This window comes from Amblyraja radiata, chromosome 2 (genome assembly GCF_010909765.2).
Source record: "Amblyraja radiata isolate CabotCenter1 chromosome 2, sAmbRad1.1.pri, whole genome shotgun sequence".
Taxonomy (NCBI): Eukaryota; Metazoa; Chordata; class Chondrichthyes; order Rajiformes; family Rajidae; genus Amblyraja; species Amblyraja radiata.
This window is the reverse complement of record NC_045957.1, coordinates 39,018,035-39,042,617: the sequence shown is the minus strand read 5'-3', so window position 1 is coordinate 39,042,617 and position 24,583 is coordinate 39,018,035. Positions and strand designations below refer to the sequence as shown.

The 24,583-nt window shown below is 43.2% G+C and overlaps 1 protein-coding gene across 7 annotated transcripts in view; it reads right to left on the bottom strand.

The window, feature by feature from the left end:
• Nucleotides 1-24,583, bottom strand: part of zeb1 (zinc finger E-box binding homeobox 1) — a 181,025-nt gene that overhangs the window by 49,640 nt on the left and 106,802 nt on the right. For all 7 annotated transcript variants that reach the window (XM_033045331.1, XM_033045286.1, XM_033045297.1 and 4 more), the window contains exons 2-3: nucleotides 17,841-18,047; nucleotides 8,759-8,821 (exon numbers count right to left, since the gene is read on the bottom strand). In XM_033045331.1, coding sequence (XP_032901222.1) covers nucleotides 8,759-8,780 — 22 coding nt within the window. In that variant the 5' untranslated portion in view covers nucleotides 8,781-8,821; nucleotides 17,841-18,047. The remainder of the gene's footprint in view (nucleotides 1-8,758; nucleotides 8,822-17,840; nucleotides 18,048-24,583) is intronic.

Sequence of the window (24,583 nt, the reverse complement as noted above, 5' to 3'; positions counted from 1 at the left end):
TACAAACTCCGTGGTCGGGATCGAACCCGGATTGCTGGCGCTGTAAGGCAGTGGCTCTACCGCTGCTCCACCGTGGGTCATGGTGGGATTTTGTTTCTGTAAATACTATGGTGATAAGTGCGTGCATCTGTGCCACATCCCTTGGGGTTCCAGTTCTTGTCTTTAGTACCTGCAACATCTGACCAGAAGGCTCCTTTTTAAAATCACTGTCAATGGCAGAGATTTTCTTCACGTAGTCGCTCTAACTTCTACTGGAACTTGGCATTGACAACTAACATTATTAGGTACGGGGAATATATTTGGATGCAGCAGAAGGTATTGATCAAACTTTTATGATTTCACCAAGAAATGTAATGTTCCCCTTTCCACTTCCCTCCCAAATGTTTCTCTCTCATGTGCCGTATTTCATTTTGGTTCGCTTTGTCATTTGCCAACATAAATGGATCGTATAACGACCAGTTCTTATTTGGGATGCGCAAAGAAACAAGAGCACCAAGTGGAAAACGATGCAGAAACATGGAGAACACAGGTCATGATTGAACACGGGTTCCTGTAACAATGAGGTAACAGAATGAGCTTTTGTATTACAATACTGCCTCATAGATTCATTCAGTTGATGAAAAAAGATTGGCGCTATTTAGGGCGGCACGGTGGCACAGCGGTAAGAGTTGTTGCCTTACAGCGCCAGAGACCCGGGTTCGATCCTGGCTACGGGTGCTGTCTGTGCGGAGTTTGTACGTTCTCCCCGTGACCTGCGTGGGTTTCCTCCGAGATCTTCGGTTTCCTCCCACACTCCAAGGACATACGGGTTTGTAGGTTAATTGGCTTGGTGTAGATGTAAAAATTGTCCCTCGTGTACAATGGTGTTAATGTGCGGGGATCGCTGGTTGGTGCACCGCAGAGAACGGGAAAGCTCTCCAACGCGTCATTAAGACTGCTGAGAGGATCACTGGCACCCAGCTCCCCAGACTGGAGGACATCTACCGGACCCGCTGCATCCGGCGGGTCAAGGGCATTATTAGAGACAGCACACACCCTGGACACTGCCTCTTCACCCTCCTGCCCTCAGGAAGACGATACAGGACACTGAGCGCCCGCACGACAAGACTAAAAAACAGCTTCTACCATAGAGCTGTGACACTACTGAACTCTATCCCCCTCCCACACTGATTCCCCCCCTCTATCTCACACACCCGCCCATACTCCTATATGTTTATAGTCTGATTTTTTAATAGTTCTTTTTTAAACGTATTTTTATACTCATATTCCTGTGCAGCTGGAGGACTGCTCCAACAAAATTTTGTTGTCTTGTACAATGACAATAAAGATTATTATTATTATTATTATTATTGGTGCAGACTGAGGGCCTGTTTCTGCGCTCTGAGCTGCAAGGCTACTTTTTGTCCACCATTATCCTAACTATTAGCATAGCTGGTGAAACGATTGCAAAAACTTCAGTGGCTATAATATTCAGCAGAATTTGAATTTTGTGACTTCGGGTTGAGGTCTGAAGAAGGGTCTCAACTCGAAACGTCGCCCATTCCTTCTCTCCGGAGATGTAGCCTGTCCCACTGAGTTACTCCAGCATTTTGTGTCCACCTTTGGCCTTTGATAAGGTTCTGCATGGTCGGCTGTACTGGATCACTAGGGATCCAGGGGGCGCTAGCTAACTGTATACAGAATTGGTTTCATAGTAGGATGCGGCGGGTGGTATTGAAAGGTTGTTTTATGAACTGAACTGAATTGAATACTTCATTGTTACATGTGACAAGTCACAGTGAAATTCTTTGCATGCATACCCAAGGTATGCAAATAGTCTCCCATAAAGGGAGCTGACAATGTTACAAAGTACCCCCGCTCCAGGTCTCCCCTTTGTCCTGCCCCCCACTCCCCCTCCTCACGGCAGTCCCCCTACGCCTGTGACTAGTATTGTGTTTCAGGGATCGGTGCTGGGCCTATTGTTTAGGTTAGTTTAATTTATTACTGTCACGTGGGCTGAGCTACAGTGAAAATAAACATAGACAATAGACAATAGGTGCAGGAGTAGGCCATTTGGCCCTTCGAGCCAACACCGCCATTCAATGTGATCATGGCTGATCATCCACAATCAGTACCTCGTTTCTGCCTTCTCCCAATATCCCCTGTCTCCGCTATCTTTAAGAGCTCTATCTAACTCTCTCTTGAAAGCATCCAGAGAATTGGCCTCCACCATCCTCTGAGGCAGAGAATTCCACAGATTCACAACCCTCTGTGTGAAAAAGTTTTTCCTCATCACCGTTCTAAATGGCTCACCCCTTATTCTTAAACTGTGGCCCCTGGTTGTGGACTCCCCCAACATTGGGAACATGTTTCCTGCCTCTAGCGTGTCCAAACCCTTAATAATCTTATATGTTTCAATAAGATATCCTCTCATCCTTCTAAATTCCAGAGTATACAAGCTCAGCCGCTCCATTCTATCAACATATGACAGTACCGCCATCCCGGGAATTTACCTCGTGAACCTACGCCACACTCCCTCAATATTAAGAATGTCCTTCCTCAAATTTGGAGACCAAAACTGCACAAAATACTCCAGGTGTGGTCTCATTAGGGCCCTGCACAACTGCAGATGGACCTCTTTGCTCCAATACTCAACTCCTCTTGTTATGAAGGCCAACATGCCATTCGCTTTCTTCACTGCCTGCTGTACCTGCATGCTTACTTTTAGTGACTGACGCACAAGGACCCGCAGATCTCGTTGTACTTCCCTTTTTCCCAACTTGACACCAATCAGATAATAATCTGCCTTCCTGTTTTTGCCACTAAAGTGAATAACCTCACATTTATCCACATTAAACTGCATCTGCCCACTCATCCAGCCTGTCCAAGTCACCCTGCATCCTCATAGCATCCTCCTCACAGGTTCACCCTGCCACCCAGCTTTGTGTCATCTGCAAATTTGCTGACATTAAAGCTTTAGTTTGTGTGCTATCCAGTCAAAGAAAAGACTATACATGATTACAATCAAGCCGTCCACAGTGTACAGATAAAGGATAAAATGTACAACATATAGGGCAAGATAAAGTCCGATTAAAGATAATTCAAAGGTCTCCAAAGAGGGGTAGATGGGAGGTCAGGAACACTCTCTATTTGCCCACATTGCTGTTTGTCATCGACAATTTGAATGAGAATGTAGTAAGTTTTCAGAACACATTACAATAGTTGGTATTGTAGAATTACAGCGGGATCTTGATCAGCTGTGAAAGTGGGAAAGCAATGGCAAACGGAGTTCTATTCAGAGACGTGTTAAGTGTTGAATGTTGGGAAGTTAAACCAGGGCAGGACCGTCACAGTGAACAAACAGTAGAGCTGTGGGATTGTTGTGGAGCAGAGGGATCTAGGAGTACAAGTACACAGTTCCCTGAAAGTAGCATTACAGGCTAATAGGGTGGTTAAGAAGGTGTATGGCATACTGGCCTTCATCAGTCAGGGAATTGAGTTTAGAAGTTGGGACACTATGTTACACTTGTACAAGACATTGGTGAGACCGTACTTGGAGTATTGTGCTCAGTTCTGGTTACCCTGTTAGAGCAAAGGTGTCATTAATGTCATTCAAACAAACAAAGGTTCGAATGAAATTTCGTTCCCTGCAGTCATAACACCCCACCCCACAGTTCCACACAAACATCCATCACAGTGAATCTCCAAACACCTCCTCACTGTGATGGAAGGCAAGTCTTATCTCTTCCCTGTTCTGTTCTAAGCCAAGTGTACGGAGAAGATCCACTCCAAAGATGTACAGGTGTGTAGGTAAATTGGTTTGGTAAATGCAAAAATTGTCCCTAGTGTCTATAAGGTAATGTTAATGTGCGGGGATCGCTGGTCAGCGCAGACCCGACGGGCGTAGAGCCTATTTCCCTTGGAAATCTCTTGGAAAGAGCCCTGGTTTTCAAGGGAAATTTGACATCTTGTTCGGAAAAAGAGGGAGATCTACATAATTATAGGCAGCATGAAGTAAATGAGGTGCTTGAGGAGTATAAGGAATGTAAAAAAAATCTTAAGAAAGAAATTAGAAAAGCTAAAAGAAGACATGAGGTTGCTTTGGCAAGTAAGGTGAAAGTAAATCCAAAGAGTTTCTACAGCTATATTAATAGCAAAAGGATAACGAGGGATAAAATTGGTCCATTGGAGAGACAGAGTGGACAGCTATCTGCAGAGCCAAAAGAGATGGGGGAGATATTGAACAATTTCTTTTCTTCGGTATTCACGAAGGAGAAGGATATTAAATTATGTGAGGTAAGGGAAACTAGTAGAGTAGCTATGGATACTATGAGTTTCAAAGTAAAAGAAGTACTGACACTTTTGAAAAATATAAAAGTGGATAAGTCTCCAGGTCCTGACAGGATATTCCCTAGGACATTGAGGGAAGTTAGTGTAGAAATAGCCGGGGCTATGACAGAAATATTTCAAATGTCATTAGAAACGGGAATAGTCCCTGAGCATTGGCGTACTGCGCATGTTGTTCCATTGTTTAAAAAGGGTTCTAAGAGTAAACCTAGCAATTTGTAGACCTGTTAGTTTGACTTCAGTGGTGGGCAAATTAAGATACTTAGAGATAATATATATAAGCATCTGGATAAACAGGGTCTGATTAGGAACAGTCAACATGGATTTGTGCCTGGAAGGTCATGTTTGACTAATCTTCTTGAATTTTTTGAAGAGGTTACTAGGGAAATTGACGAGGGTAAAGCAGTGGATGTTGTCTATATGGACTTTAGTAAGGCCTTTGACAAGGTTCCTCATGGAAGGTTGGTTAAGAAGGTTCAACTGTTGGGTATAAATGCAGGAGTAGCAAGATGGATTCAACAGTGGCTGAATGGGAGACGCCAGAGGGTAATGGTGGATGGCTGTTTGTCGGGTTGGAGGCAGGTGACTAGTGGTGTGCCTCAGGGATCTGTTGGGTCCTTTGTTGTTTGTCATGTCTGGATGAAGGTGTGGTAAATTGGATTAGTAAGTATGCAGATGATACCAAGATAGGGGGTGTTGTGGATAATGAAGAGGATTTCCAAAGTCTACAGAGTGATTTAGGCCATTTGGAAGAATGGGCTGAAAGATGGCAGATGGAGTTTAATGCTGATAAATGTGAGGTGCTACACCTTGGCAGGACAAATCAAAATAGGACGTACATGGTAAATGGTAGGAAATTGAAGAATGCAGTTGAACAGAGGGATCTGGGAATAACCGTGCATAGTTCCTTGAAGGTGGAATCTCATATAGATAGGGTGATAAAGAAAGCTTTTGGTATGCTAGCCTTTATAAATCAGAGCATTGAGTATAGAAGCTGGGATGTAATGTTAAAATTATACAAGGCATTGGTGAGACCAAATCTGGAGTATGGTGTACAATTTTGGTCGCCCAATTATAGGAAGGATGTCAACAAAATAGAGAGAGTACAGAGGAGATTTACTAGAATGTTGCCTGGGTTTCAACAATTAAGTTCCAGAGAAAGGTTGAATAAGTTAGGTCTTTATTCTCTGGAGCGCAGAAGGTTAAGGGGGGACTTGATAGAGGTCTTTAAAATGATGAGAGGGATAGACAGAGTTGATGTGGACAAGCTTTTCCCTTTGAGAATAGGGAAGATTCAAACAAGAGGACATGACTTCAGAATTAAGGGACAGAAGTTTAGGGGTAACATGAGGGGGAACTTCTTTACTCAGAGAGTGGTAGCGGTGTGGAATGAGCTTCCAGTGGAAGTGGTGGAGGCAGGTTCGTTGGTATCATTTAAAAATAAATTGGATAGGCATATGGATGAGAAGGGAATGGAGGGTTATGGTATGAGTGCAGGCAGGTGGGACTAAGGGAAAATAATTGTTCGGCACGGACTTGTAGGGCCGAGATGGCCTGTTTCCGTGCTGTAATTGTTATATGGTTATATGGTTATTTCCGCGCTGTATCTCTAAACTAAACTAAACTAAACTAAGATTTACAAGATGTTGAACTGGAGGGCCTGAGCTATAGGAAGAGGTTGGACCGGCCAAGACCTTATTCCTTGGAAAACAGGAGGCTGAGGGATAGCCTGTAAAAGGGGAATAAATAGGGTGAATACACAATCTAGGGTAGGGGAATCAAGAATTAGTGGACATAGGTTCAATGTGAGAGGTTCATGTTCATGTCATAGGAGTAGAATTAGGCCATTCTGCCCATCAAGTCTACTCCGCCATTCAATCAAGGCTGATCTATCTTTCTCTCTCATTCATTCTCCTGCCTTCTCCCCATTACCCTTGCCACCCTTACTAATCAAGAACCTGTCAATCTGCCTTAAAAATACCCAATGACATCCTCCACAGTGTCTGTGGCAATAAATTCCACATATTCACCACCCTCCGACTAATGAATTTGGTCATCATCTCCTTTCGAAAGGTACATCATTTTATTCTGAGGCTGTGCCCTCTTGTCCCAGATTCTCTCATTAGTGGAAACATCCTCTCCACGTCCACTCTATCCATGCCTTTCACTATTCGGTATGTTTCAATGAGTCCCCCCTTATCCTTCTAAACTCCAGCGAGTACTGGCCCAGTGCTGTCAAACCCTCATCATATATTAACCCATCATCCCGAGATCAATCTCGTAAACCTCCTCTGGACCCTCTCCAACGCCAGCACTTCGTTTCTCAGACATGGGTCACAAGGTGAAAGGTTTAATCGGAACTTGAAGGGCAACATTTCCACACAGACGTATGGAATGAGCTTCCAGAAGTAGTGGCAGTTGTGATAGATAAAGCCCTGTCCCACGGTACGAGTTCATTCAAGAATTCTCCCGAGTTTGCCCTGATTTGAACTCGGAGATTTACGGTAATGGCCGCTCGTCGGTACTCAGGGCTCTCGTGGACATTTTTCTTTTTTGGGTTTTTTTTAAAATAATATTTTTATTAGAAGCAATGTACAGTAGTATAAACCGCGGCATATGACAAAATACATTTATTGTACATCTTCCATTTTAATATTGACAAAATAAAATAGAAAGAGAGAAAAAGAGCAAGAAAGAGAGAGAGTGAAAGAGCTATTGAATGTGTAAACCCCTAAACTACCAAAGGGTGTAGTCGCAGAATAAGTAAAGACTTGAAAAAAAAAGTAAAAAGACAAAAACGAAAAATAATAAAAAGAAAAGAAAAAAAGACCAAAACGTGTTGATATACCTACTTCGTTTCTCACCACACCCATTTTTCAACATGTTGAAAATTCTTCACGAGTCTTCCCGAGCTTACCGCGTTTCCCGAGTACCTGCCGTTAGCGTTACGAGCCGCTAAGAGACGTCCCCGAGCTCCGACGTACCCACTATGTACATTCTACGTGCTTCCACGAGTTTAATTTTTCTTTTAAACTCGGGAGAGCTCTTGAATGAACTCGTACTGTGGGACAGGGCTTTTACTATAATAACATTTAAAAGACATTTGGACGGGTATTTGGATAGGGAATGTTTCGAGGGACATGGAGCATTCGCAGATAAATGGGACTAGCTTAGATAGGGTATCTTGGTCGGTTTGAATGAGTGGGCCGAAGGACCTATTTCCATGCTGTACGACTAAGAAGCAGTTGACTAATTTATTCCAACAATAGTTTTATAATTGCAGCAAAAAGCAGCAAATATTCTGAAGAGTTCATTATCGTCTCGCACATACTTATATCAATAATCTTTCTCTTTTTCCATCATCTTCTTTTCTGTGACATTAAACTTCTGAACCACAGGCAACATCATTCACTCGGTCCGCCTGGACCTACCTGATTTCCCGGTTGCCAAACACTTTAATTCCTCTTCCTATTCCCACACTGACCTTTCTGTCCTGGGCCTCCTCCATTGTCAGAGTGAGGCCAAACACAAATTGGAGGAACAGCATCTCATATTTCGCTTGTGCAGCTTACAACCCAGTGGTATGATTTTGAATTTCTCTAACTTCAAGTAACCCTTGCATTCCCTCTTTCTCCATCCCTCCCCCACCCAAGTCATACCAGCTTCAAAGTCGTCTTGTTGAGTCTCTTTGTAACTCATTCTCATGTGAAAGGCCTGTCCCACTTGGGCTATTTTTAGGCGACTGCCGGCGACTGTCATAATCGTAGCAGGTCGTCGAAAAACCGGCGACTGGACCCTCCCCTTCGACATAAAATTTGAAATAGAATCATTACTTCAACAAAAAAAACCCAAAGTCAGCACTGGCGACAACCTACATCACTTGGCGACAGCCTGCCTTAACCTGATGACAACTACAACAGCACCTACGTCAGGAGAAGTCAAGTTACGCTCATTGGCATCAAACCCACTGTCGCCAACTGTCTCGAAAATTTTTCAACATGTTGAAAATCCAGCGGCGACCAGAAAGATGCTACGATTCTTTGGGTGACTGAGGAGACTATCACGACCGTACAGGCGACACCATCACGACCATGTGGCGACAGTCTAGTCGCCTGTAGTCGCCTAAGAAATAGCCTAAGTGGGACAGGCCCTTAACCCAACAACTTATCAATGGCCTGTTTCATTTATCATTGTTACTTTTTTTGCATATCTTTTTTCATTTGTTCTATATCTCTCTGCATCACCGTCTATATCTCTCATTTCCCTTTCCCCTGGTCTGAAGAAGGGTCTCGACTCGAAACATCACCTATTCCTTTTCTCCAGGGATGCTGTCTGACCCGCTGAGTTACTCCAGCTTTTTGTGTCCAAAGTCATTAACAACCGCATACGGGTCAGGTTGGTTATTTATCCCATATAAAGACTTAGTCTGTACCTGCACAATCATCATTGAGCATCTGTGCTTCAGGCCCCAGGTTGTCTGCATCTTCTTTCTTTCCTGAAAAGCAAAAATAAATGAGTTTCAAAGACTAAATAACATTTCAATGAATATAAGTGAATAAATGTACCTAGTACACTTTTCTTTATCCTGATAAATATCCAGAGCCAAGATTCAGAGAAAGATTCAGAGAAAGAATACTAAATTGCATCAGGTTTTAAGATCAGAACAATTACATCTTCCTTGTGATTACAACCAAGTCGCAAGGTTACACTAAATCCTGTTGGAACAACAGAGCACAAACATGACAATGAACCACATCTTGCACTTGTAGTGCCAACCCTTCAAACCCGCTCATGCTTAAAGCTGGCCCCCAGGTACAATCATCTATCAAGGAAAAGGAATAGGGGACTTTTCGGGTCAAGACCCTTCTTCAGACTGAAGAAGCCTGAAGAAGGGTCTCAACCCAAAACGTCACCTATTCCTTTTCTCCAGAGATGCTGCCTGTCCCGCTGAGTTACTCCAGCTTTTTGTGTCTGTCTTCGATTTAAACCAGCATCTGCAGTTCCTTCCTGTACAATCATCTACCGACAGGTTAGCACCCAGTGAGTGGTGAAACCCTGCAAATGTAGCTGATGTACTCTGACTCTAACCTAGCGAGAAAATGTTTGCGAGTGATTCTGATATTCCAGGATTCAAAAACAATCACGTACTAACACATTCAAAACAGGATTGAATAATTAAAATAAAAACAAAATATGCTAAAAAAATAATTAAACTGAAATCAACTGAAATCAAAGGCAAATTCAATGCTAGCACTCACTGAACGCTAGTGATGTTTCCACTGGCGGGAGAGTCTAGGACCAGCGGTCGTAGCCTCAGAATTAAAGGGCGTTCTTTTAGAAAGGAGGTGAGGAGGAACTTCTTTAATCAGAGGGTAGTTAATCTGTGGAACTCATTGTGTATATTTTTAAGGCAGAGATAGACAAATTCTTGATTAGAACAGGTGTCAAGGGTTATGGGGAGAAAGCAGGAAAATTGGATGAGGAGGCAGAGATAAGCCATGACCGAATGGTGGAGTGGACTCGATGGGCTGAATTGCCTAATTCTACTCCTATAACTTGTGAACTGTTAAAACATTAAAAAAATATTTTGTGCTTATCCTTCTGTCCACAGCAGTTTTTTCCCACTGAAAGAATGGGGCCAGAACACTTCCACAAGTCCTGAAAAAATATGCAGAAATGTACACTTCTCAGTGGACTCCAGGAGGAAACATAGAACATAGGTGCAGGAGTAGGCCATTTGGCCCTTCGAGCCAGCACCACCATTCAATATGATCATGGCTGATAACCTAAAATCAGTATCTCGTTCCTGCCTTCTCCCCATATCCCTTGATTCCGTTCGCCCTAAGAGCTATATCTAACTCTCTCGCCAGTGAATCGGCCTCCACTGCCTTCTGTGGCAGAGAATTCCACAGATTCACAACTCTCTGGTAGAAAAACATTTTCCTCACCTCAGTCCTAAATGGCCTACACCTTATTCTTAAACTGTGACCCCTGGTTCTGGATTCGCCCAACATGGAGAACATTTTTCTTGCATCCAGCCTGTTGAATCCCGTAAGAATTTTATACGTTTCTATGAGGTCCCCTCTCATCTAAATTCTAGTGAATACAAGCCCAGTCGACCCATTCTTCCATCACATGCCAGTCCCGCCACCCCGGGAATTAATCTGATGAACCTACGCTGCACTCCCTCAATCGCTAGTATATCGTTCCTCAAATTAGGAGAGCAAAACTGCACACAATACTCCAGGTGTGGTCTCACCAGGGCCCTGTACAACTGCAGTTGGAACTCCTTGCTTCAGGGAAGGAGGAGCTCAGGGAATGGCAGTTCAGAACCTGTGCTGAATAAGTGGGTAAAACCTAGCAGCGGAGAGCGGAATTGGCAGCTTTCAAACGTATCTGTCACCACTGTGCTGACACAGAATCACACAGTAAACTCCCACACATCTGAGGTTCACTTTATGTGAACGTGGACATTTTTTTTTTGATGACTCGTCTGCACTTGAGCACTTTGTGGAAAAGGTTTGAAAACACCTTTACGCATTCACATCGCAATGTTAATGGACATTCATTACAGAGTGTTGAGATCCAGTTTGAACAGTTTAAGCAAAGACAAGAATTTATCTTATATATTTCAAAAATCACAAATCAAATCTGGTGTACGTTAGAGGCCAGCACGGTGGCGCAGCGGTAGAGCTATTGCCTTACAACGCCAGTGACCCAGGTTTGATGCTGACAATGGGTGCTTGTCTGTATGGAGTTGGTACGTTCTCTCCAGACCTGTGTTGGTTTTCTCCGAGATCTTTGGTTTCCTCCCACACTCCAAAGACTTACAGGTTAATAGCTTAATTGGCTTCGTATAAAATATAAAAATTATTCTCTCGTGTGTGTGAGATAGTGTTAGTGTGCAGGGATCGCTGGTCGGCGAGGACTCGGTGGGCCGAAGGGCCTGTTTCCACGCTGTATGTCTGAACTAAACTAAATGTCTCAAGATATTATACTGTTAAACCTTCCGAGATGTAAAACGGTCTTTAGCTTCTCTGCTGCACTATCCTCACCATAAATAGAGGTCTGAAGCATATAACGCAAATGGTAACTGAATTGAAAAAATATGTATGGAGATATTTTGTAATCTTCACTTCATTAGTCCTTGAAGACAAAAGACCCAACCTAGAAGCACACTTGCAATCTAAAACCATTTCACTCTGGTTGCTTCCACCTTTTACATGGTAAAATGAAAACATGAAAGCCAGCACCAAAGTTTGCTGATCTGTCATATGCTTTAAAGGGACTGTCTCACTTGGGCGACCTAATTGGCGAGTTTAGAAGAGTTTAGGAGAGTTTGAAAAAATGTCATGTTGAAGACCTCATTCGACTATGTTGAAGACCAGCTTCGACTAGCTACGACTAACCGGGAAAATTGGACACCGAATAGTGGAGAGTGAAGACGACCTCCTTCGATCTCCCTTCGACCTTCCTTCGACTATGATGAAGACTATCTACGACAACCTTTGATTACCTTCGGCTACCCTCGATTACCTACGACTGACATGACGATCTACTACGACCTACTACGACCTATTACGACTAAACCTACGAGTAAAAAAAGTATCGATTTTTTCCAGGGCGACCTTTTTTTATTCGCGGGCATTTTTCAACATGTTGAAAAACACGTCGCAACCTAGCTGAGGCCTCGAGTACACGGGGACTACTCTCGAGCATGAAGGAGAGTTACAAAGACCTCCTATGACCTCGTGTCGACCATGCTGCGAATATGTCGAGGGCAAACTCGCCAGAACTCGCAGATTAGGTCGCCCAAGTGGGACACCCCCTTTAGAGTCATAGAGTCATAGAATGATACAGTGTGGAAACAGGCCCGTCGGCCAAACTCGCCCACACCGGCCAACAATGTCCCAGCTACACTAGTCCCACTTGCCTGCGCTTGGTCCATAACCCTCCAAACCTGTCCTATCCATGTGCCTGTCCAACTGTTTCTTAAGCGATGGGATAGTCCCAGCCTCAACTACCTCCTCTGGCAGCTTGTTTCATACACCCACCACCCTCTGTGTGAAAAAGTTACCCTTCGGATTCCTATTAAATAATTTCTCCTTCATCTTGAACCTATGTCCTCTGGTCCTCGATTCCCCTACTCTGGGTAAAAGACTGTGTAAAAGACCTGATCTATTCCTCTCATGATTTTGCATACCTCTATAAAATCGCCCTTCATCCTCCTACACTCCATGGAATAGAGACTCAACCTACTTAACCTCTCCCTATAGCTCACACCTTCTAGTCCTGGCAACATCCTCATAAATATTTTCTGAACCCTTTCAAGCTTGACAATATCTTTCCTATAATATGGTGCCCAGAACTGAACACAATATTATAAATGTGGTCTCACCAACATCTTATACAACTGCAACATGACCTCCCAACTTCTATAGTCAATACTCTGAATGATGAAGGCCAAAGTGGCAAAAGCCTTTTTGACCACCTTGACTCTACCTGCGACTCGACCTTCAAGGAACCTTGCACTTGTACTCCTACATCCCTCTGCTCTACAACACTACCCAGAGGCCTACCATTCACTGTGTAGGTCCTGCCCTTGTTCGACATCCGAAAATACACCACCTCACACTTCTCTGTATTAAATTCCATCAACCATTCCTCAGCCCACCTGGCCAATCGATCCAGATCCTGCTGCAATCGTTCGCAACCATCTTCACTATCTGCAAAACCACTAACTTTCAGCAGCAAACTTGCTAATCTTGCCCTGTATGTTCTCATCCAAAACATTGATGTAGATGACAAACATTTGTCGTTTGGACCTCAAGGGGTCCAAATGACAATAATTTGAATTGAATTGAAAAAAAATAAAAATAAATAAATAACGGGCTCCAGCACCGAACCCTGTGGCACACCACCAGTCACAGGCCTCCATTCTGAGAAGCGACCTTCCACCATCACCCTCTGCTTCCTTCCATGGAGCTAATTTGCTATCCATTCAGCAACTTATTCAAGTTATTTCAGAAAACGGTCCTTGGGATATAATTTCATTCATTACCCATTCTTAGCTACCCTCAAACACTGGCAAATATGAGTTATTAGGGCCTATTTTATGCAATGTTGCCATAGGAAAACAGTAGTCGGATTTGAGGATTCCCTGCCTTCATAAAGATCACGAACAACCATTTAACAGCACCTATTTCCAGCATTTTCCCCATACCTTAAGATTCTCTTGATGCCCAGAAATCCCAATTGTTGTTGTGTTCATTCTAGGGTAGAGAATTACGAAGGTTCACCACACTTTAGTTTAGTTTTAGATTAGTTTAGAGATACAACGCAGAAACAGGCCCTTCGGCCCACCGAGTCCACACCGACCAGCGATCCCTGCACACTAACACTTTCCGACACACACTAGGGACATTTTTACATTTACATTACACCAAACCAATTAACCTACAAACCTGTACGTCTTTGGAGTGTGGGAGGAAACCGGAGATCTGGGAGGGAACCCACGCAGTCACGGGGAGAACGTACAAACTCCGTGCAGACAGCACCCGTAGTCAGGATCGAACCCGGGTCTCTGGCGCTGTAAGGCAACAATTTTACCGCTGTGCCACCGTGCCGCACAGTCTGGCGAATCGTTGCTGTACTCCCTCTATGGAACATCCTGTACTGTACACAATATTCCAAGAGCGGTCTCACCAAGGCCCACAAGAATCACAATTCAGAAAATCCAACCATAATGAAGGCTAACATATTACCCTGCTAGTTACCCGCGGCACCTACATGTGGCCTTCAGTGACTTGTACACAGCTTGCTTTAAACATCAACACGATCCAAGCATTGAGCACTTAACAAAAACTCTTTTACTGTTACCATATTTTTCATGGCTTGGTACAATTCAGAGGCTTTCATTAGAGAACAGTTCAACAAGAAAGCTATTATGATTATGAAACAGCTACATCGGCAATTTTACTGGTGCCATTCAGATTTATTAAAAGTCCAACTTTTCAAACTGCATCGATGGTGTTTAAATATCCATTCTCTTAAATTTCAAAGCATGCCTTTGAACTACCAGTTCAATATAACCAAAGCATTTTCAACTGCATCCGTTAATTATAATAGTATACTGTTGTATTTAGTTGCCTTCATTAGAACAAATAATCAAAAAAATCAAAGCAAAAAAATTGTGATTACTTTGGACATCCTTATCAAAATCTCAGAACTTTTTTTTTTGTGCTTATACATTTGCAACGTGGATAAATTCCAATGTTCAAAGATATTTCTTGAAATGCCAAAATTACTTGGAATTTTTCAAGACCTAGCAGTGGGAACATTTGCTGGGCCAACATAGCTGAAATGCAACTACTTTTTGTGCCTCCCACCAAGTTTCCACACAAATTGTTAAAAATGTTACTTCTTTTTTTGTTGCTATATAAACCATATCCGTGCCAGCCAACTTCAAAGATCACTCAACTTATGTTACAGGAAGAATGAGGTGCCTACCATGGAAGCACACATAAAAGTATAGTTTATTCATTTAAATCTAAGTGATGAATAGATTAACATAAGGTCACCCAAGACAGTGGTAATGTTTAATACAAAGTCACTTTAAGTCAAGTTTTGCAAATATGGTGCATGCTGAACCAAGCTCAGGGTGGTCAAAAAGGCTTTTGGCACATTGGCCTTCATCAGTCAGAGTATTGAACATAGAAGTTGGGAGGTCACGTTGCAGTTGTACAAGATGTGGTGGAGAGGCTGCATTTAGAGTATTGTGTTCAGTTCTGGGCACCATGTTATAGGAAAGATGTCGTCAAGCTGGAAAGGGTACAGAGAACATTTACGAGGATGTTGCCAGGACTAGAGGGTCTGAGCTATAGGGAAAGGTTGAGTAGGCTGCGACTCTATTCCTTGGCCTTACAGATCTTACAGAGATGTATTAAATCATGAGAGGAATAGATCGGGTAGATGCACAGTCTCTGACCCAGAGGAGGTGAATCAAGGACCAGAGGACACAGGTTTAAAGTGTAGGGGAAAGGTTTTATAGCAATCTGAGGGGTAACTTTTTCCGCACAAAGGGTGGTGGGTGTATGGAACAAGCTGTCAGAGGAAGTAGTTGAGGCAGGGACTATCCCAACGTTTAAGAAACAGTTAGACAGGTTTGGAGGGATATGGGCCAAATGCAGACTTGTGTAGGGCCTGTTTCCACACTGTGTCACTCTATCACGCAAGCCTAACACATTTGAGTCCAATGTGGCTGCATTACCTACCGTACCACAAACTTTAAAGAAATAATTATTTTTGCTTGAGGAAATACATGCATTTAAAAGCTCACAATGTGAGCTGCACCTTGAAAATCAATTGAATACTTTTACAAAAAATGCAACGACAGAGATTTCCTTTATGTTGTTTCCAATCTTGAGACCTCTTCCCAAAAATGTTGTTACTGCATAACCTTTTTCCATCCCAAAAGCAGTGTTTACTGGACCACACAAAGTCAAGGCCAATCCTTTCTGGCCAACACTGCAGTACGATTCTGTGCATCTTTCCATCCATCCAGTAAACACATTCTAATCTTAAACTACGTGGCCTCTTATGATTTCAGGCTGTATTCTTCATACCAACTTATACAAAAAGAAACTGAAAGAATTTAGGCTTAAATTTATGAAAATATACAAAATCCAGCTGAAAATGAGTATGACACATAAAAAACCTGGAGTTAATTTGTGCGACATTTAGGCAATTTTGCCAATTATAATTGTAGAACAAAAAAATCTGTTACAAATTGACTGCATGCTTCATTAAAGCATCACAGTGGCGCAGCGGTAGAGTTGCTGCCTTGCAGCGAATGCAGCACCGGAGACCCGGGTTCGATCCCGAAAACGGGTGCTGTCTGTACGGAGTTTGTACGTTCTCCCCGTGACCTACGTGAGGTTTCTCTGAGATCATCGGTTTCCTCCCACACTCCAAAGACGTACAGTTTTGTAGGTTAATTGGCTTGGTAAATGTAAAAATTGTCCCTGGTGGGTGTAGGATAGTATGAACTTGCGGGGATCGCTGGTCGGCGTGGACCCGGTGGGCTGAAGGGCCTGTTTCCATGCTGTATCTCTAAACTAAACTAAACTAAACAAATGGGATGAAGGAAGACTATCCAATAACAAGAGTATTGGGAAATGTTCTAGTGGAGAACATGATGGAAGTCTTAATTGTTACACTTTTTAACCAAAAGACAGCTTGCTACATTCAAAGCAGCTTCATGATATCCTCCACAGTGAACCCCTCACAATTTCCTCAACACTCTTCCACATATTTACATCATAGCTCTGTTGTAGAATCCCTGATTTAATTTTGAAAGATCAGGGTAATATCGAGGAATACTGGACAAATACCAGGAAATGTCAGTGCTCCCAGAAGTCCACCAACTTGTAGATTCAGGGGCAGTTTCTTCCCAGCTGGTATAGGGGAACGGAACCATCCCACCACAACCAGAGAGCAGTGTTGAACTACTATCTGCCTCATTGGTGACCCTCAGACTATCTTCGTACTAAACGTTATTCCTTTATCATGTATCTATTTATACACTGCATATGGCTTGATTGTAATCAGGAGCACGCAACAAAAGCTTTTCACTGTACCTTGGAACACGTGACAATAGACTAAACTGAACTTGTAAATACCTTACTCTCACACAAGTAAAGGTGTAAGCATCTTTAATGTTCATTCCAGTATCAGATATGCAGTACATCATACATTCAGTCTACTGCAGCTACTGAATACAGTAGGCGAGTTCTTACACTATAAAGCGTGCATTAGGCAGAGTTATTATTACTAAGCATTCTGATTGGCTAACATGCAATAGCCAATCTACAGAACTGATCTGAACAAAGTGGAAGTCTTGAAAGGCTGCTGACATGCACGAGGATTCTGGTGACATCTCCAATACCAGCTTAAACAGCGATCATGAAAATTCAGTTGAATACGACCCTTGGCACCAGTGTCCACAATGCCCGAGAGGGTATCGCATTGATCCTACATGCTGTCTTCGTTTTAGTTTTAGAGATTCAGCATGGGGAAACAGGCCCTTCCACACCAACCAGCGATCCCCACAAACCAACACTATCCTACACATGCTAGGGACAATTTTACACTTACACCAAGCCAATTAATCTACAAACCTGTACGTCTTTGGAGTGTGGGAGGAAACCGAAGATCTCAGTGAAAACCCACACGGTCACGGGGAGAACATACAAACTCCATGCAGTCAGCACCCGTAGTCAGGATCAAACCCGGGTCTCCGTTGCTGCAATCGCTGTGAGGCAGCAACTCTACCACAGCGCCACAATGCCGCCCTTACCTGTCCTTGTAAGTTTGCAGATTATCTAGTATATGATTTTTTTTTTTTGTCAGCATTTATCAATCCACATGAGATAGCTGAAATCCACAATACCATAACCATCAAACTTCATTAAAAAAAACTATTTATTGGAAGTACTGAAATTAAAATTACTTACCCTCTTCATTTCTCCAATCAGCGCTCTCATTTTCTTCATCCGAGTCATCTTTCCTTGGCAACACTGAACACTTTGTTGGCAAATCGTCCTCTAGTGCATTTGCATCGCACTCGCCAGCATCAGTTACACTCTCATCCTCCACGATATGCAATTTATCCTCATCATCCGTGTCCGAACTTGCTTCAACGACATTATTATAGTTGGTAACTGCAAAACAAACAAAAAATATATTGTTCTCCACTTTCAACCTGAGATACATGCCAAAATACACGCCATGGTGGTCATCATCCCGTGCTTTAACACTCCTGAAAAAGCGCTGGAGGAACACCACAACACATATAAGTGATAGGAGCAGAATTAGGCCATTCGGCCCATCAAGTCTAGTCTGCCATTCAATCATGGCTGATCTATCTCTCCCACCTCACCGCATTCTCCCGACTTCTCCACATAACCTCTGACACCCGTTCTAATCAAGAATCTATCTTTCTCTGCCTTAAAAATATCCATTGACTTGGCCTCCACAGCCTTCTGCACTGACATTTCCTGGTATTTGTCCAGTATTCCTCGATATTACCCTGATCTTTCAAAATTAAATCAGGGATTCTACAACAGAGCTATGATGTAAATATGTGGAAGAGTGTTGAGGAAATTGTGAGGGGTTCACTGTGGAAGAATACCACCATCTGACAAAAAGAAATCCTCATTTCCTTCTTAAAAGAAGGTCCTTTAATTGTGAGGCTGTGACCTTTAGTCCTAGACCCCTCCCACTAGTGGAAACATCCTTTCCACATCCACTCTATCCAGGCCTTTCACTATTCGGTAATTTTCAATGAGGTGCCCTCTCATCCTTCTAAAATCCAGCGAGTACAGGCCCAGTGCCATCAAACATTCATCATATGTTAATCCACTCATTCCTGGGATCATTCTCGTAAACCTCCTCTGGACCCTCTCGAGAGCCAGTACATCCTTCCTCAGATATGGTGCCCAAAATTGCTCACAATATTCCAACTGCGTATTGGTTTGGACAGAGTGCTACAAAAGTGGGATTAGCATAGTTAGGTACTTGACGGTCAGCATAGTATACAGTAAGCTGAAGGAATGTGTAGGAAGTGACTGCAGATCCTGGTTTAAACCGAAGATAGATGCAAAATGCTGGAGTAACTCAACGGGACCGGCAGCATCTCTGGAGAGAAGGAATAGGTGACTGTCCCGCTGAGTTACTCCAGCATTTGGTGTCTATCTTCAGTAAGCAGAAGGGCCTGTTTCAATGAGCAACGACCATTATTCGAAAAACAGAAAATGACTCCAATGCTCAATAAGTCAAGCGACATCTGTGTGGAGAGAAATAGAGTTGACATTTCAGAACAATAATCCTTTGTCAGAATCGTTGAAGAGTTTCTTTGTAATGGAAAGTCAGAGTTAATACTGAAAGTGAATTCAATTTTACGATGAAAGATAATCAGGCTGCACTCCTAAATATTCATTTTATTCAAGAAGGGCATTGCAGGAATTTTGAAGTATTACATTTTTGTATATGGAAGGAAAGACACAATTCTAATCTGGCTGTGCTCACAAACTGAGATTCTTTAATTTAAAAAAAATGTTGCCAATATTTTGATTTGGAATTGAAAGAAACAGAAAGGCAATGTACAGTTAAATCAAAAAGCAATTTACTTTTCATACATGTAGATATAGCCTACATGCCTTGAAATGACTAATGTCAAAATACATAACTATTCTTTGAAGCTCTGCATAGAATTAACACAAGTCATTATGAATACACTTCGCTGTCAGGAAGCAAATGCACCAAAAGGAATGTTGATAAGAGATACTTGCATGCAATGAGCCTGATCCTCTGAATGGCTGGATAGACTAGAAGGATACGTGGTGAACCTCATTGAAACTTAACGAATGGTGAAAAGACTTGGATAGAGGATTATTCCACCGGTGGGAAAGTCTAGGACCAGAGGTCATAACCTCAGAATTAAAGGACGTTCCTTTCGGAAGGAGGTGAGGAGGAATTTCTTTTGTTAAAGGATGGTGAATCTGTGGAAATCTTTGCCACAGAAGGCTGTGGAGGCCAAGTTAATGGATATTTTTAAGGTAGAGATAGATTCTTGATCAGTTTGGGCGTCAGGGGTTATGGGGAAAAGGCAGGAGAATGGGGTTAGGAGGGAGAGATAGACCAGCCATGATTGAATGGCTGAGTAGACTTGATGAGCCGAATGGGCTAATTCTGCTCCTATCACTTATGACCTTGTGATGATTGTATGGCACTGGGCGATGTGTCTCAACAACGTACACCCTGGCAACATCTCCTAACTGGCACTAAATCCTCTGCACATTAGCAGAGCCCTGCATGGTACTGGGGCTTCCAACAATATTGCCCCACTTACAATCTTATTGTTGTGCACTGGAATGAAAGAGAATGGCCGGTGATAAACAGATAGGCAGGAGCTGGAGATCAGCAAGACTGAGGAGTATGGACTAGAGTATTGAATACAGAAGTTGGAAGGTCGTGTTGCTGTTGTATAAGATGTTGGTGAGGCCACATTTGGAGTATTGTGCTCAGTTCTGGGCACCAAGTTATAGGAAAGATGTTGTCAAGCTCGAAAGGGTACAGAGAAGATCTACGAGGATGTTGCTAGGACTCGAGGGCCTGAGCTATGGTGGAGAGGTTGAACAGGCTAGAACTTATTTGGAGCGCAATAGGATGGGGGATGATCTTATGAAGGAACTGCAGAAGCCAGTTTAAACCAAAGATAGACACAAAAAGCTGGAGTGACTCAGTGGGTCAGACAGCATCTCTGGTGAAAAGGAATAGGTAACATTTTGGGTTGAGGCCCTTCTTCGGACTGAGAGTCAGGGGAAAGGCTGATCTTATAGTTGTATAAAAAATGGTGAGAGGAATAGATCAGGTAAAGGCACAGAGTCTCTTGCCCAGTGTAGAGGAATCGACATCCAGAGGACATAGCTTGAAGATGAAGGGGGAAAGATTTAACCTCAACAGCTTGGGTTAATAGCTGCCACACCAAACGAGTTGACACTGCCCTTCACTCTGCAATGTGGGTCATCACAGAGACGCTTAAGTCAACACCTTTGCAGTGGCTCCCTGTTCTCTCTCATATCGCCCCTCCCAGCATACGCAGAAGGGAGAGGATGTTGAAAGTTTGGTGCACCATCGAGGCTAACTAACCCTGACCTTCCCATCCATGCTGACTTGAACAATCTGCCCAACATGCGCCTGAAGTCCCGCCAACTCTTCTGGTCTTCCGTTAAATCCCTGGAAGACTTTGACTCCAAGACTGAGTGGCGTAGAGCCTGGAAAGATGCCAACACCAACAACGGAGAGGGCATCACAGACCCCACAGTGAAACATCCAGGTTTTGACCTCCATCGCAAGCAATGGCTAACCCAGAACAGAATCCGCACCCTCCATGCAGGAACAGCCCATCACCTGCATAAGTGGGGGATGACAGGCAGCCCTGCTTGTGACTGCGGACATCCAGACCAGACCATCCCACACACAGTGAATGACTGCCCACTGAGGCTTTTCCCTGGTGGCATCATAGCCATCTACCCAGTAACTGATGCTGTCCTGGCCTGGATGTCTACCCTTGATCTGCAACTTTAGACTGTGCACGCCATACGCAAAAAGAAGTTTACACAAAGGGTGGTTGGTGTATGAAACGAGCTGCAGAGGAGGTAGGTGAGGCAGGGACTGTCATAACGTTTCAGCCTTTAGGTGAGGCAGGGACTATCATAAGGCTTACGTAGGTACATGGATAAGATATGTTTCGAGGGATATGGGCCAAACACATGCAGGTGCGACCAATGTAGATGGGAAATGTTGGTCGGTGTGGGCATGTTGGGCCGTACAAGACTTGAATACAAGACTTGCTCCCTTGGGAACTAGATTACATTTGTCCAGTATGTTCATCTTTATACTGAGATGAGTAAAACAGCGTTCAGTGCTAATATGCAAACACACTAAAATCATAAAGCTTTAATTAATCAATTTTTTTGCAGATTAATTAATTCATGCAAGAATTCAGAAGGCAAAGCTGAACTAATCCGTATGTTACAAGATGGTCGCAAGTGGTGAACGTCCACCACTTGCAAAGTCATGAGGTATCGCTGACCCACAGACCTCTCTCAAAGAATTCAGCAGCATAATCCAATTGCTGCTTCAATGGACAGGACAAGTTGGGAGTTAGGTAGATGATGAATACGTTTATTGGCCAAGTATGTACGTACACATACAAGGAATTTGCCTTGGTGCTCCGCTCGCAAGTAACAACACGACATACAGTAAACAATTAAGAACAAAACATAAAACATTAAAAATAATACATTATAGTTTAAACACGTGAATTAAATAAAATACCTGAGCAAAAGGAGGCAAAAGGGTGAAAAAAAAAATTCTCACCTCAGTCTTAAATGACCTCCCCTTTATTCTAAGACTGTGGCCCCTGGTTCTGGACTCGCCCAACATTGGGACCATTTTTCCTGCATCTAGCTTGTCCAGTCCTTTTATAATTTTATATGTTTCTATAAGATACCCCCTCATCCTTCTAAACTCCAGTGAATACAAGCTTAGTCTTTTCAATCTTTCCTCATATGACAGTCCCGCCATCCCCGGGATCAATCTCGTGAACCTACGCTGCACTGCCTCAATCACAAGGATGTCCTTCCTCAAATTAGGAGACCAAAACTGTACACAATACTCCAGATGTGGTCTCACCAGAGCACTATACAATGCAGAAGAAATGTGCAGTCCAGAGTAGCCTTCCAGAGGGAAGTACTTCAAAGAGTTTGTGGCCAGGGTGAGAGGGGTAAGAGATGATCTTACCCGCTCACTTCCTGGCCCTTGCAGTGTACAATGAGGGAAGGTTGCAGCCAACAACTTTCTCTGCTGATCAAACGATTCGCTGCAGCCTCCGGATGTCGTGCTTGGTGTCTGCAGGTGTGTAATTGTGGCCATTCCAATTGGGAAAAGCCTTAACTACCAAGGCTATACCTGCTTACAGCCTTTTGGAAAACATGACCTTTTAAGTTGGAGAAAGACAAATCTTCAACTAATTCGGGTCTCCGAAGCTGCAATTTCAGAACAATTAATTAAAATGGAATTACTACCAAAATGCAGACGAAGAATCTAGTACGGAGTGTAAAATGTTGTAAATATTTCCTAGTTCTATTAATGCAATAAAATATTTTTTAAACTGGATGAGTGAAGAGGAGAAAGCAAGTATCAACTTTACTGAAGATTCAAAATGAGCAAGGAAGCTCTGAAGAAAGCAAGTTCGAGTAGAGTTCAGGGTGGAGTCATCATGATGGTGGATTTACTAAAAAAAACACATTAATTTAAAAGGCAGCACCCAATTGAACCAGAATCTGAACTTCAATGGTTAACCTAACATTTTCAGTGCCAATAATAGGTACACCATGGCGATGCATAAATGATGTTCTTTAATAACTATAATGGGCTGGATAGAGCTAGAATCAGCCCACATTTAACAAAACTCAAGCGTGCTGGCATGGCATAATGAGCACTCAGATGGCGTACGTCCACTGGCCCTACTTTGTCATTTACAGTCTTTGCAAAACTGGATGTCTATCACTAATCAAAAGTAGTAAATTCCGGCACATGATAACATCATTTTGTTTAAATTAATGTGCTTCATGTTTTAAATGATTTAAAGTAATTCATTTACATTTTCCTTCTCAATCTCCATGCAGGAATCCCATTTTAAACAAATAGAAATCACCAATTTAGTATAGTTTAAGAAGGAACTGCAGATGCTGGAAAATCGAAGGTAGACAAAAATGCTGGAGAAACTCAGCGGGTGAGGCAGCATCTATGGAGCAAAGGAAATAGGTGACGTTTCGGGACTGATGTCTGAATTCAGTCTGAAGAAGGGTCTTGACCCGAAACCATAGATGCTGCCTCACCCGCTGAGTTTCTCCAGCATGTTTGTCTACCACCAATTTAGTATTGTTTAGTTTAGTATAGAGATACAGCGTGGAAATAGTACCTTTGGCCCACCGGGTCCGCGCCGACCACCGCCCCCCGCACATTAACACTACACTAGGGACAATTTACACTTAAATCAAGCCAATTAACCTACAAACCTGTACGTCTTTGGAATGTGGGAGGCAACAGAAGATCTCAGAGAAAACCCATGCAGGTCACGAGGAAGAACGTACAAACTCCGTACAGACAGCGCCCGTAGTCGGGATCGAACCCCGGTCTCCGGCGCAGTAAGGCAACAACTCTACCACTGCGCCACTGTGCCTCCCTTCGACCTACGTTAGATCTTACTAGATTGGATCTGCCAGTATAAATCTGAAGCATCTCATCAAGAGAGGATTCTGCCATTCTGTCAGAGCAGAGTAATAATAATAATAATAATAATGGATGGGATTTATATAGCGCCTTTCTAATACTCAAGGCGCTTTACATCGCATTATTCATTCATTCCTCAGTCACACTCGGTGGTGGTAAGCTACTTCTGTAGCCACAGCTGCCCTGGGGCAGACTGACGGAAGCGTGGCTGCCAATCTGCGCCTACGGCCCCTCCGACCACCACCAATCACTCACACACATTCACACACATTCACACACAGGCAAAGGTGGGTGAAGTGTCTTGCCCAAGGACACAACGACAGTATGCACTCCAAGCGGGATTCGAACCGGCTACCTTCCGGTTGCCAGCCGAACACTTAGCCCATTGTGCCATCTG